This window comes from Danio rerio, chromosome 10 (assembly GCF_052040795.2).
Source record: "Danio rerio strain M-AB ecotype USA chromosome 10, GRCz13ab, whole genome shotgun sequence".
Lineage (NCBI taxonomy): Eukaryota > Metazoa > Chordata > Actinopteri > Cypriniformes > Danionidae > Danio > Danio rerio.
Genome location: NC_141030.1, coordinates 10,704,890 through 10,718,405, shown reverse-complemented (window position 1 = coordinate 10,718,405; position 13,516 = coordinate 10,704,890). Strand labels below are relative to the sequence as shown.

The 13,516-nt window shown below is 38.1% G+C and overlaps 1 protein-coding gene across 2 annotated transcripts in view; it reads right to left on the bottom strand.

Annotated features, from left to right (window-relative positions):
- cercam (cerebral endothelial cell adhesion molecule) overlaps positions 1–1,973 on the bottom strand; it is a 29,502-nt gene extending 27,529 nt beyond the window's left edge. For both annotated transcript variants that reach the window (XM_087270233.2, XM_087270232.2), the window contains exon 1: positions 1,661–1,973. Coding sequence is in view for 1 of the 2 variants with exons in the window: in XM_087270232.2 (XP_087126358.1) it covers positions 1,661–1,863 (203 nt within the window). In the remaining variant the exon portion in view is untranslated. The remainder of the gene's footprint in view (positions 1–1,660) is intronic.
- Between the last annotated feature and the right edge of the window lie 11,543 nt (positions 1,974–13,516).

Sequence of the window (13,516 nt, the reverse complement as noted above, 5' to 3'; positions counted from 1 at the left end):
AATGCATATCTTTTTTTCCTGAAAATGTCTTCTAAACTGAACAATTTCAGAAATGATTTACTATATGCAATGATGTCTAACTTCACTGTAGTTTTCAAATAGATGTGCAAATAGTATCTCGTGCTGTCCAGAGCATTTTCAGGAAGTGTCACCAAAATCTGACTTTTTTGCATTGGAAAAAATGTACAGAGTAAACTGTCATAATGAAAACATGACAAAAGCCATTTAACTATCTTGTTTATAAACAATGGTGTCTGGACTTTTCATCTTGATGACTCTGACACTTTCATTGGCATGAATACTGGCTTTTGAGAAATGAGCTATCCATTTTGAGCAAGTGACACACTTTTGCAGGTTATGAAAATGGGTTTTGCAGTTTGTACTAATTGTTTAGAGAAATGCATTAAGTGTTGTGAAAATGTAAATAGTGTAGTGAGAAATGCACCAAAGCCACTGAGAAAACTGTAAAAAAAAATTTAAAAAAGCACTAAGCTGAAGAAAAATGAATGAATGAATGAATGAACATTTTGCAAGTTGCAACCATATAATTACAAGTGGATGTTTTAAGTGGAATTGAATGCATGCATAATTGAATAATGTTGTGAGAAATGCACCAAAATGACTGAGAAAAACTGTAACAACCCATAACTGAGCCTAAACTGGGCCAGTTATGTTGGTGTGTCACGACTGCATTGCAATGAAATTGATAAACCCATGAATCATTGCGCTTTAGCCGTGCTATGGGTGTGCTTCTTCTCAAAGCAACCTTATTGGTAGAATTTTTATTCTTTATTTGAAAATAATAAAAATTTATTTTAAACGTTGGCCAATTATTAACATCTGAGCCACATACTTCATTTTACATCTGGCCCAAATATTGTGTGCCACCTTAAAGACGGTGCCACCTCTGCCAAACCAGGGCAATGTTTGGCCCACCTGCTGTATGTCAGTGCCGGATGAATGCCAGCTGTGCCAGATTTATGCCAAATCTGGGCCAGAATTCTTTGCTACAAGGGTATGTTGAACATGGTATACAAATAGCTTTTTAACTGTATGATTTATGGAATCAACATCCTTTCTTCACGTGTTTAAACTAAAGATTTCTATTTTTCTACCTTTCTGTTTTTAATTTATATAGGACAGACTTTTCGTCAGTGACTCAAATTAATGTTATTACATGTAATAATAATTCTATTTATTTGTGATGTAACATTAGACTTCCATTTTATTTATTTAAACCATAACATAAGGTACTAGTCACCACTTAGCCTATCCCTTACAAAAAATAACCATGTTTTTGCTGCCCTAACAATAATCTAAACAGGGTATTTGTAGTAAAAGTGGCTACAAATGGTAATCAATGCACAGGCACAAGGTAATCATTGTAAAAGTTACCTACTTTAAAAATTAAAAGATGCATTGCATTAAAGAATTATTTTTGAATAGTATTTTGTAAAGATGAAACATTCTTTTAAGTGCATATTTAATGAATGCTCACCCTAGACGTTATTAGCAGGGGGAAGGGAAACCTAATAGGCTTTAGGGGGAAAAGTGAAGGGGAGGAGGTGATGCGAATGCAAATAAGACTGACCTTTTGACATCTACAAATATTAAGAAAGATTATCAACAAGCTTAAACGACAGAGAGGGAAGTCACCTACCAGACAGAGATTCGCTCCTTGGGATAGTTTAATCTTTCGAGGGCACCAAGGTAGTGAGGTAAAGAATGAGCGGCGTTCCGTGCGATTATGGCTATAACGACAGTGGGCGGCTGCATCTTTGACTCCTCGGTGTAATTTTCTTCGGAAAAGTAACACTGTACTACCGCAAGAAAGGTCCAAATAGTTATAATCCAAGATAACATGGTTGGATTTCGATGGTCTGCTGCCGTCGTTGCACAAACAGTCCCATCCGCGTCAGCAGCTGTAGGAAAGAGGGCTCTTCCCTAAACTTCGCACTCCCCCTCAATCCTCCGTTCCCCCCTGAAAGAGCCAACGTGTTCTGTTAGCTGGGCTGGATTTACTTACAACTTCCGTGTGAAGATTTGTTACTGTTACAGTTAGCGTGTACATCCCGTGTGATTTTGATTGTTTATACGTTATTTTTCTTGAAAACGGTTACATTTTGAATGCTAACTTACATGTTGTCTTAAAGCGACTACATTGTTTTGGTCCACTTGCCAAACAAAGTAGAAATATTGACGTTGAATTTGGGGATTATCCAAAAACAAACTGACCTTTTTTCGCGTATTGTCTCAACTTAAAAGTCCGAACAGCTTTATTGTTTCGCTGTAAAAGTGGGCCTAATCACTGACATTTAAACTGTGCTTGTTTGTGTTACAAAAAAAAATCTTATTGGTTTAACCACAAACCATGGTTTTGTTACACTACCAAAGTTTAACCGTAGTGTTTGTTGTAAAGATGTGGTCAAAACATTGTTGTTAATACTTGCAGTGTAATATAAAACCAAGATTCATATTCGTTTGCTATCTATATACGGTGGAAAGTCCCAAAACATTTTATTGAACGTATACATTTATTTCCTTTTTATATAAAATGTAACGTAAAATTCGCAAAAAGGAGTGTAATAAAAAAGTGTGTCAGCATAAAAAAATGAACAATATTTTGCTTATGGAAACGTCAAACAAATCACAAAGTTCCAGCAGCTTTTTTCACCGACTATTTACCTACAGTGAACAACCACAAGAGGGATGTGTTGAGCTGGTTTTGCAAATGAAATGACGGTGGGCCTGTTTTTTAAAATATGACGTAGTTAAAAGGATAGATAGATAGATAGATAGATAGATAGATAGATAGATAGATAGATAGATAGATAGATAGATAGATAGATAGATAGATAGATAGATAGATAGATAGATAGATAGATAGATAGATAGACAGACAGACAGACAGACAGACAGACAGACAGACAGACAGACAGACAGACAGACAGACAGACAGACAGAAGAAACAAGACTGTAAAATAAAATGTTATCAAGGATAGAGTGAAAACATTTGACAACTTACAGACACCATAGCATGAAACATTTACAAGTATTTTCCCTGGTTTACAAAATAAAAGATTCCTTTGCACTTTAATTTAACCAAAGCACTTACAAAAAAAAGCGCCATATTGATTCCATTTTTTACTGGTTGCTCATCTACAAAAGGAGTGTAAAATTGATCAGTGGCCATCCACGCTATTGAGTTCTTGTCTTTATGAACGCTGAGATGCTCTTCAATGAGGAGATGCTGAAGAAGAGCAAAACCTTGGAAACAGAGGGCGTAATGGGGAAAGAAAACAGCCTGCAGAGAACAAAAAGATAAAGAGAGTAAACAGAATACGGCTGACATCCGCATAAACTGATTTCAAGTGGCTCATCTATTATTGGCCAGTCCCATTGCCTGTAACAATCAAATTAGTGCCGTGCTCAGGCCCGGTCCAGAGACGTGGGTCAAAGGGAGTGTCGTTTCATGGTACCCACGCCTTTCCCCTCCAACCCCTGGCCTTCTGAGGGCACTTTCCCAGCGCCTTCCTCACACCAGCCCTGAGAGAGTTCACCAACATCCTAACTAACTTTTCACTGCTGGGTCAAAGGTCTGAGGAGCGGGGCAGCAGGGTGTGCCGGGGGGTCGAGGGCACACAAGACAACTAGCCCGGACCCAAACATTTATTCAGAGAAGATGGGGGCCACTTTCCCCCTGGACAACTTTGATTAAGCCACTTTATCCTATGCCTGGTGGGGGGTCTGCTGTGAGCCTATGGATATACATAGCCATGTGGCATACAAAGCAAAAAGGGAGAGGGGGGCGTCCAGTGGTCCTAGCACCTCTGCAGACTCTTTCTTTACTGGGTCTGTCGAAAACCCTGAAAGGGCAGCTGCAACACTATGGGAAAGGCTCGAACTTCGTCCAGCGCTGCGATAATCAATAACATGTTCCCATACAAACGTCTCACGGCTCATCAGCTCAATAACTGTCACTCACGGTCCCACGGTCAGCTCAATCGCACAAACTTACTCAGCAGTCGCAAAGTGACAGGCCAACTGTGAATGAATGTCAGTTTGGGAAATAAGTGTGAATCGCTGAGGCCTTATTAGGAAGTTTGGTTTTGTTTGGTTTGTTCTGAATGGCACACAAGCATGCTGCAAACTGGAACAGATGCTCACTGGAGAAAACACATAACTTTCCAAATATGTATACTTATCTACAATGTGAAAAACAGTAGGTAAGTGCAGTTTTATGTGTGAATTTATTCATTCATTCATTTGTTTTAATTTTAGCTTAGTCCCTTTATTAATCTGGGGTCGCCACAGCAGAATGAACCGCCAACTTTTCCTGCACGTTTTACACAGTGGATGCCTTTTCAGCCACAACCCATCACTGGGAAACATCCATATTAACATACACTACGGACAATTTTTAGCCTACTCAATTCACATATACCACACGTTTTTGTACTTGTGGGGGAAACCGGAACACCCAGAGGAAACCCAAGCGAACCCAGGGAGAACATGCAAACTCACACAGAAACGTCAACTGACCCAGCCAAGGCTCGAAGCAGCAATCTTCTTGCTGTGAGGTGAACGTGCTACCCACTGCACCACCATGTAGACGTCTGAATTTCTAGTTTTCCTAAATTAATTCTGAAAACGAAGCCCTATTTACATTTCTGGAGATCGAGGATTATGTAGACAGAAGTACAAATAGTGGCATTTCATCTTTAAAACAAATTCTACAGGGCGGTATGATGTCATTCCTTTTCTCACTTACCAGCTGACTGCTTACCTCCGTATGAACGGCTTTCCCGCTGTTACCAGTTTATCCAGTAGCTCGCCATGTACATCGGCAGACTTTGGACGCAGAGAGAAGTGGACCACAATTGGGTTCGAGTTCGGCAAAGAACAGTTTCAGAAAGCTGATAAGACAAAAATAGAAGACAAAAAAAAAAATTTAAAAGTAAATAACAGGGTGAGAATGTGGTAAAATCTGAAAACGTGGTAAAAATCCGGCAAGGGCTTTCTTTTTTTAGATTGCTTTTTAAACGTTCTTTTAGAAAGTTCATGTTCACGTTCATGTTCTTTTTTAAAAATCATTTTTATCAATAGTTTTTATTGTTCTTATACTTGTCTCTTTTATTTATGTTTATGTAAAGCACTTCAAATTGCCACTGTGTATGAAATGTGCTTTAAAACTGTCGGTTGGGTTTAAGGAATTGGGTCAATAGGTGCTTTTGAAAACACTATTGGTTGGGTTTAGGGAAGAAGGAGGGTGGGTCAGTCAGTCATTCAGTCAGTCGACAGCGGCCTCTGGTGGATTTAAGTGAGAACAGCAGGCGCAAATGACATTCGAAAGAGAAATTATCATTCACTTTCTTTTTTGGCTTAGTCTGTTTATAAATCTGAGGACCACAGTGGAATGAACCGCCAACTTACCCAGCATTTGCCCTTCCAGCATATGCGATACGTTTTCAGAATGAGCCTGGGTTGCAAAATGTGTATACACATAAGGCCACATAACACTGGCAGTAATGGATGAAGTACACAGACATAAAAGTAAGAATACACTAAAAACATATTACTCCAATAATAAAGTCTTGCTTTAATTTAAGTAGTCAAAAAACTAAGGAAGTTGATTTTTAATGCACTTTAAAAGGATAGTTCACCCAAAACTGAGATTTTTGTCATCATTTACTCACCCTTCACTTGTCACAAAAATGTTTGAGTTTTTTTCCTCATTCTAAAATTCTGCATTAGTAATCCACTTCTCACGCCTCAAGTTGTGGGCACTCAAGTTGAGAGGATCTCCTGGCTGTTTTTGAGTCGGATTTGTAAATTCAGTGAATATGAAGAATTGCTTTGTCTAGATCATTTGAGTAAGTGAATCAATAGCTGGAGACTCGCTCTGACCGGATCATTTAAATCAGTGAAATGCTAACTGGAGGATTGCCCTGAATGGATCATTTGAATCAGTAAGTTGTTATAGGGGTGGTCTAATGCTTTTTCATGCACTCAGAGTTATTTAAACTGCTGAAGTAAGGGTCAAGTTTCAAAGCATGATTTAGTATTTCATCTTTAAAGATATTCTGGGTCGTAAAGAGTTTTACAGCAAACAACGACAAACATTTAATGCGTTCCTCATGATTTCTTTTTTTAAATAAACATGTATTTCAATTTTGTTTTTTGCAACACATTTAAAAGAAGTTGTAACAGTAAAGCATTTACCACTTTGTATTGTTGTCATTCCTTTTCACACTTCAAATGAAAAATGTTTCAGGTTTAATTTTGGCCCATTCATGCAAGTGTACAGGGTCTTTATTGTCACATTTTGCACTTCAAAATGCACCACACTTTCTCTATTGAAGACAACTCAGGACTGCAGGCAGACCAATTTGGACTTGCTTTCGGACTTGTTGCTGGTAGCAGTCTGGATGATTCTTTTCTTCTTTGGTCTGGGGCACACGGTATCCATTTCTCCCCAAAAAAGAACTGAAATACTGATTCATCTGACCACATTACACGTTTCCACTATGTGATGGTCCATCCCTTTGAGCCCAGAGAAGTTCTGGACACTGTTAACGTAGGGCTTTCTTTTGGCACAGTACAGTTTTAACTGGCATTTGTGGATGTAACTACATATTGTGGTACTTGACAAAGGTTTGCCAAAGTATTTATGAGCCCATGTAATGAAATCGCTTATAGATGACTGAGGATTCTTGATGCAGTGCCACCTGAAGGATCGGAGATTATGGTAATTCATTTTAGGCTTGTGCCCTTATCCTTTACGCATTGATATTCTTCCAGATTCTCTGAATCTTTTAATTATCTTACTGTATGCACTGTTGAAGGTGAAATATCCAAATATCTTTATATCTTTCTTTGAGGAACATTGTTTTTAAACCTTTCAATAATTTTATATGTATTGTTTGCAAACAGGCGATCCTCAGTCCATCTTTGCTCCTAAAGAACTAGATCTTTCTTGGATGCTGCTTTTGTGCTAAATCATAATTACAAACATCTGTTGACATCACCTGTTTCAAATAACATCAGTTAACCAATTTACCTGATTAATAGCTCTAGATTTCTCCTGTCTGAACTTTTTAAAATGTGTTACAAGAACCAAAATTGGAATATGTGTTTATTTTGAAAAAAATAAAAACAATAAAAATCATGAGGAACACATTAATTATATATATATATTTTTTATTGTCAAAAGTAAAGTCAATGTAAATTTAGAAATCTTTTCATATTTGCGTTTTCCATACTGTCCCAACTTTTACTGATTTGGGGTTGTATTATTTCCATCACTTCCATTGGCATCGGCATGCATTCGACAAATAATTTTTTTTTGCTTTGATAGCAGATCTTTGTATTAAAATGTCTGCAACCAAGCAAAAGTTTTTTTTTATTATAAATACTGATAGGTTTTGATCTTTGACAAGCTTCTTCCTCCCTCTGACTCAGCATCAGCCGTTGCGGTAGGGTAGATTTAAATTTAGGAGCTGATCAGTGATGCACTGAACATTTTGATAACACTGGTATGATTGCATGCTCCTGAGACTGACTGATCAGCCTAGACTGATCACACTGTTGTGATTGTATGCGTCAAAGAGTTATGATTACAAAGTTGTTCCCCTGTTTTATTTACAGCAATATCACAGAATGTGGTCGTCGCTAAGCTGAAGCTGCTGTAAACTGTTGACTCATTAGATCCACCTACGGCATGCCTCCAGGCACAATTCTCTTCCAGAGAGAATTGGAATGCTGTAAATTTGTCTTAAAAGTTTTTAAATAGGTATTCTATATGTACTCAAGATTAATATTACATTTGGCAAAATTAACATGATACATCCCTTTTAACTGAAGAATCTTGATGGGGTGGCTCGATGTTTGAGCTATGGTTGAGCCATGATGGCTTTCTTTGCAGTTTGCACAGATGTTCTCAATGTTTCTGCATGGGTTTTCGCTGGCTTTCGACCTCTGAACAGTGTTAGGCTATTTGACTTAACAGCATGTACAGTTGAAGTCAGAACTATTAGCTCCCATTGGAATTCATTCATTTTCCTCTCGGCTTAGTCCCTTTATTAATCTTCGGTCGCCACAGTGGAATGAACCGCCAACTTATCCAGCATATGCAACCCATCACTGGGAAACACCCATACACACTCATTCACACACATACACTACGGGCAATTTAGCCTTCCCAATTCAATGAACCAGCGACCTTCTTGCTGTGAGGCGAACGTGTTACCCACTGCGCCACCATGCAGCCCCCTTTAAATTATTTTTTCCTTTTATAAATATTTCTCAAATGATGCTTAACAGAGCGAGGAAATTTTCACAGTATGTCTGATAATACTTTTTCTTCTGGAGAAAGTCTTAGTTGTTTTATTTCAGCTAGAATTAAAGCAGTTTTTAATTTTTAAAATATATTTTAGGGTCAAAATTATTAGCCCCGATAAGTGATATATTTTTTTGATAGTCTACAGAACAAACCATCATTATACAATAACTTGCCTAATTACCCTAACCTGCCTAACTGACCCAGTTGAGCCTTTAAATGTCATACATTAAATGTATAGAAGACTCTTGAAAAACATCTAGTCAAATATTATTTACTGTCATCATGGCAAAGATAAAATAAATCAGTTATTAGAAATAAGTTATTAAAACAATTATGTTTAGAAATGTGTTAACAAAAATCTTCTCTTCATTACACAGAAATAAGGGAAAAAATAAACAGGGGGCTAATAATTCTGACTTAAATATGTCCAGATAACATCAAAACTACACACATTCATATTATATAGAAACACTTTGGTCACAAACTTTTTTTCAAACTAAATCAGAGAGTATGTTATTTTGAATACAGCCCCAAAATAATCAAAATCCTGTTAATGTAATGTAATGTGTATTTATATAGCGCATTTATTTTGTATGGCCATACACCCAAAGCGCTTTACAATGATGAGAGGGGTCTCTCCATACCACCACCAGTGTGCAGCATCCACTTGGATGATGCGACGGCAGCCACAGGACAACGGCGCCATTGCGCTCACCACACACCAGCTATTGGTGGAGTGGAGACACAGTGATCGAGCCAATTCGGTAGAAAAGGGTGATTGGAAGGCCATGATCGTGAGGGCCGATAGAGGGACTTTGGCCAGGACACCGGCTCTTTCACGAGAAGTGCCATGGAATTTTTAATGACCATCGAGAGTCAGGAGTCTGTAAGTTACACTGTGGGAAGTAAATGTGCACATGCTCTACTACACACTTAAAAGTATTGGATATCTGGTAGTTTGCCTTTTTGATAATCCCAACAATTTGAGAAACTCAAAAAAGTTAGTCTGACTAATAACACCACCACTGCTACAGTGAAAGTACAATACATTTCAATTATTTACTGTCTTTGTGGCTGGTATTGCAAAAAGATACATCTTAAGGAAGGAGAGCTGCCGGGGATGTGTTGATCGTATAGATAAATTGACTGGTAATCAGACCATTGGGCAGCTCATATGTTCCCATTTGGCCAATAATGCTGGATGACCAAAGCACTTAGAGGAAATTGCCTCTGTAAATCTATAGCAGTGTAGTGATTTTTTTCCATCCGTAGAGTGGAATACAGTGACACCTGTTTAAGCACAATCATTGCTTAACACACTTTTGCAAACTTTGCTTTTCTATATTGAAGTATTAGGGTACTGTTCAACTTGCTGAATAGAGACTCGACAAAGAAGTTTCCAATATGAAATGTAATGTCCTGGTAAAAAATCATTTGAACAATCTCTTTAAGTGTGGTAATGAGTAGAATTATTGATGCTGATCCGTTGAATTATTAGAAAGCAATGCACAGCTGTGGTGTAATGCATTACAGAGCTCTAATGCTTTGGGGTATAGTAGAACACCATAGTCGTTTACCTAGACAGGAAAATTATTTAATATTTTTACTCCTCCTTATGAGTTCTTGCTTCAAACCTATATGAGTTATATTTTAGACAGCTATGTTATATTGATATAATGTTGAAGGGCCATGAAACCCCCCTGTTTCAGCAGGGTGTTTTCACACCTCTACTTTGGAAAAAGTCAGGAAATTGGGTGTGTCTAGCTCTGTTTAGGTGGGAGTGTTGGGGGAGGGAAAATAGGAAGGATTTAAATAAAAATCTGAGTTTCCATTTGGGCACGCGCTAATTTTCACAGAGGCAAAACAAAGACAGACGCAGGGGAGAAAGACAGTGACTGTGTTTAATGACGGTGGAATGTTTGATACCGCATGTCTTATAAGAGAAAAAAACTCGACATTTCTCGATAACTCAGATGCACTTGGTAGGTCAGAAAGCCGTGTGTGTGTAGACTGTCCTGTCACAAAGTGCGACGAAAATTCAACAAGACGGTCGGCAATAGTTTGCTTGCAGTGTTCACATGTTTACACTCGGAGAGCTGCATTTACAGCAGATCTTTCAGCCCATAACATTGTAGTGATATTAACGTACTGTAAACTATGTAACTTAGAAATCATTCTGACTAAGGTCTGTCTTTAAACACCAAAAGAGTACTGCTGACGAGACAAACTATAACTTTAACATCTGAATGAACAAAGAAAGGGCACTGATCGGAGACACTTACCAAATCTGTAGAGACAGGACTATCAACACCAACTGGAGCCACGTCTTTTTTAAAAGGAGACGAGCAGCAAATTCAGATTTCACCATTTCCAGATGCGAAAAGCTCTCGAGTAAAAAATGTTTCGTACAAATGTATTTCTGCTGTGCGTCGCATGCACTGATCTACACGTAAGTCCAGTTGCGCTCTCATAGCGGGAAAATGAAAACAACACCTTCGTTGCAGCACATTATAAAAGCAACACTGATGACCTGTATCTCCAAACAATTCTTATTCTTTGCCCATTTCTTTTAGCACCACAACGTGGCGTCTCTCTGACATCTAAACACTGTTTCAAGTACAAACTGTCTTCGAAGCTATCATGCATTTTAATGAAGTTGCACCGCATACACAATAGAGCGATAGGTTTGAACCAAGTCTTACGCATGAATGAATGCAGCACACTCAGAGACGTAATAAGGTACTCAAACAGCCAGTCTACACGCTGGAATACACGATCTCATGACCATGATACAGCTTCAAAAGTTAGTTTCAAAGCGGAAGTACAAATTTGCTCGAAATAATGCAAAAACAACCAATTTGCACTGAATAGTGAAATATATGTGTCCTTATAGTGTTTTTAGCAGTGTGGGACACATATACGACTGTCAACAGCTTAAAACATGTGTTTAGGTGTTTCGTGACCCTTTAAACCCTAATGAAGCACATCTGTCAAGCTTCAAAAAGTGCCCCAAAAGCATAACTATATTTCAAGTCATGTGACATCATATGTTTTCATGTAGCAAATAGCTAAACATAAAGTTAGTCCATCCATTTTTTGAACGTTATTGGTTGTACATTCAGATGTGTGTATACACTATGCCACAGCTATAGTTTAAATGTTCGATTCACAAATTATTGGAATCAATCTCAACTTGTACTTCTAGACTCAATTCTGAGAAGTGATTCATCACTGTTATGATACTTTTTTATTTTTTAGACACCAATCAGTAGTAAATAATCTAAAAGGAAGCTCAATTAAGCACATAACTTTGACTTACGATTGCTAACAGAAGAGACTCAAATGATTAATTACTACTTTAAAAATAAAGAGAAGGAGCAATTCACCTTATGGAACTTTGGAATCAACTTTCGATTCTCAACATCTCGGAATTGATTATTTTTGGAATCTACTTGCTGTCCTAGAATTAATCCCTTTTCTTTTGGATGATTTAGGATTTATTTATTTGTTCCTATATAAGAAAATTTGTCCTGGACATTTGTCTTTTTCTGTGGACTGCCACATACAAAATGCATTATAGACACAAAATAGAATTCAACACATAATATTAAAGAATATTAAAATAAATTAAAAAAAAGCAAGACCAAAATTTATATCCCCTAAGTTCAGGGGATAAAAAAAATGTTTATATATATTCAGGTATCTTTTCCTTTATTTAAATGAATATACACTGACAGGCCACTTTATTAGGTACACTCTACTATTACCAGGTTGGACCCCCTTTGTCTTAATCCTTTATTCATAGATTCAACAAGGTACTGGAAATAGTCCTCAGAGATTTTGATTCATATTGACATGATAGCATCACGCAGTTGCTGCAGATTTGTCGGCTGCACATCCATGATGCGAATCTCCCGTTCTGCCACATCTCAAAGGTGCTCAATTGGATTGAGCTCTGGTGAATGTGGAGGCCATTTGCGTACAGTGAACTCATTGTCATGTTCAAGAAACCAGATGATTCGCTCTTTATGACATGGCGCGTTATCCTGCGGGAAGTAGCCATTAGAAGCTGGGTATACTGTGGTCATAAAGGGATGGACATGGTCAGCAACAGTACCTAGGTAGGCTGTGGTGTTGACACACTGCTCAATTTGTACTAATGGGCCCAAAGTGTGCCAAGAAAACATCCCCCACACCATTACACCACCAGCAGCAGCCTGAATTGTTTATACAAGGCAGGATTTCCTGTTTTTGGCTGACAGGAGTGGCACCCGGTTGCTGCTGTAGCCCATCCACCTCAAGGTTGGATATGTTGTGCGTTTAAAGATGCTCATCTGCATACCTTGATTTTAAAGAGTGGTTATTGAGTTGCTGTTGCTGTTCTATCAGCTTAAATCAGTCTGGCCATTCTCCTCTGACCTCAGGTCATCAACAAGGCATTTGCGCCCACAGAACTGCCGCTCACTGGATATTTTCTCTTTTTCGGTCCATTCTCTGTAAACCCTAGAGATGGTTGTGCGTGAAAACCTCAGTAGATCAGCAGTTTCTGAAATACTCAGACCACCCCGTCTGGCACCAACAATCATGCCATGTTCAAAAAGTCACTTAAATCCCCTTTCTTCTCCATTCTGATGCTTGGTTTGAACTGCAGCAGATCGTCTCGACCATGTCTACATGCCTAAATGCATTGAGTTGCTGCCATAATTGGCTGATTCAAAATTTGCGTTGAACAACAGGTGTACCTAAAAAAAATGGCCGGTAAGTGTATTATGACATGGCAATTGATAAAACAGATAAAACAGAAGATAATTCTGCATCCTCTTAAGCAAAATACTAAATTTAAAAATAAAAATGCCTTCCGTTCACTCTTATAACAACAATTATGATATCTTGTGCACAACATATCCCCAAAACTGTAGTCCACTTTGCCTAACGTTGAAACCAAGTGCATCCGAGGACTCCAACCAGTGCCATATTCTTTATTGCTTTATTGCTTTCTCTATGATTTAACAGCTGACAAACGACATTATGGCCTAATTAAGTCCCTTCAATAGTTGCAGCAGCTTCTATAAATTAACTGTCTGGCAGCGTTCATTTCAAAATAAAAGCCCATTCCTGAAGCTTCCCTTGAAGTTTTGTTTGTAATAGGCTTTCATGACTACAAACATTTTAGGC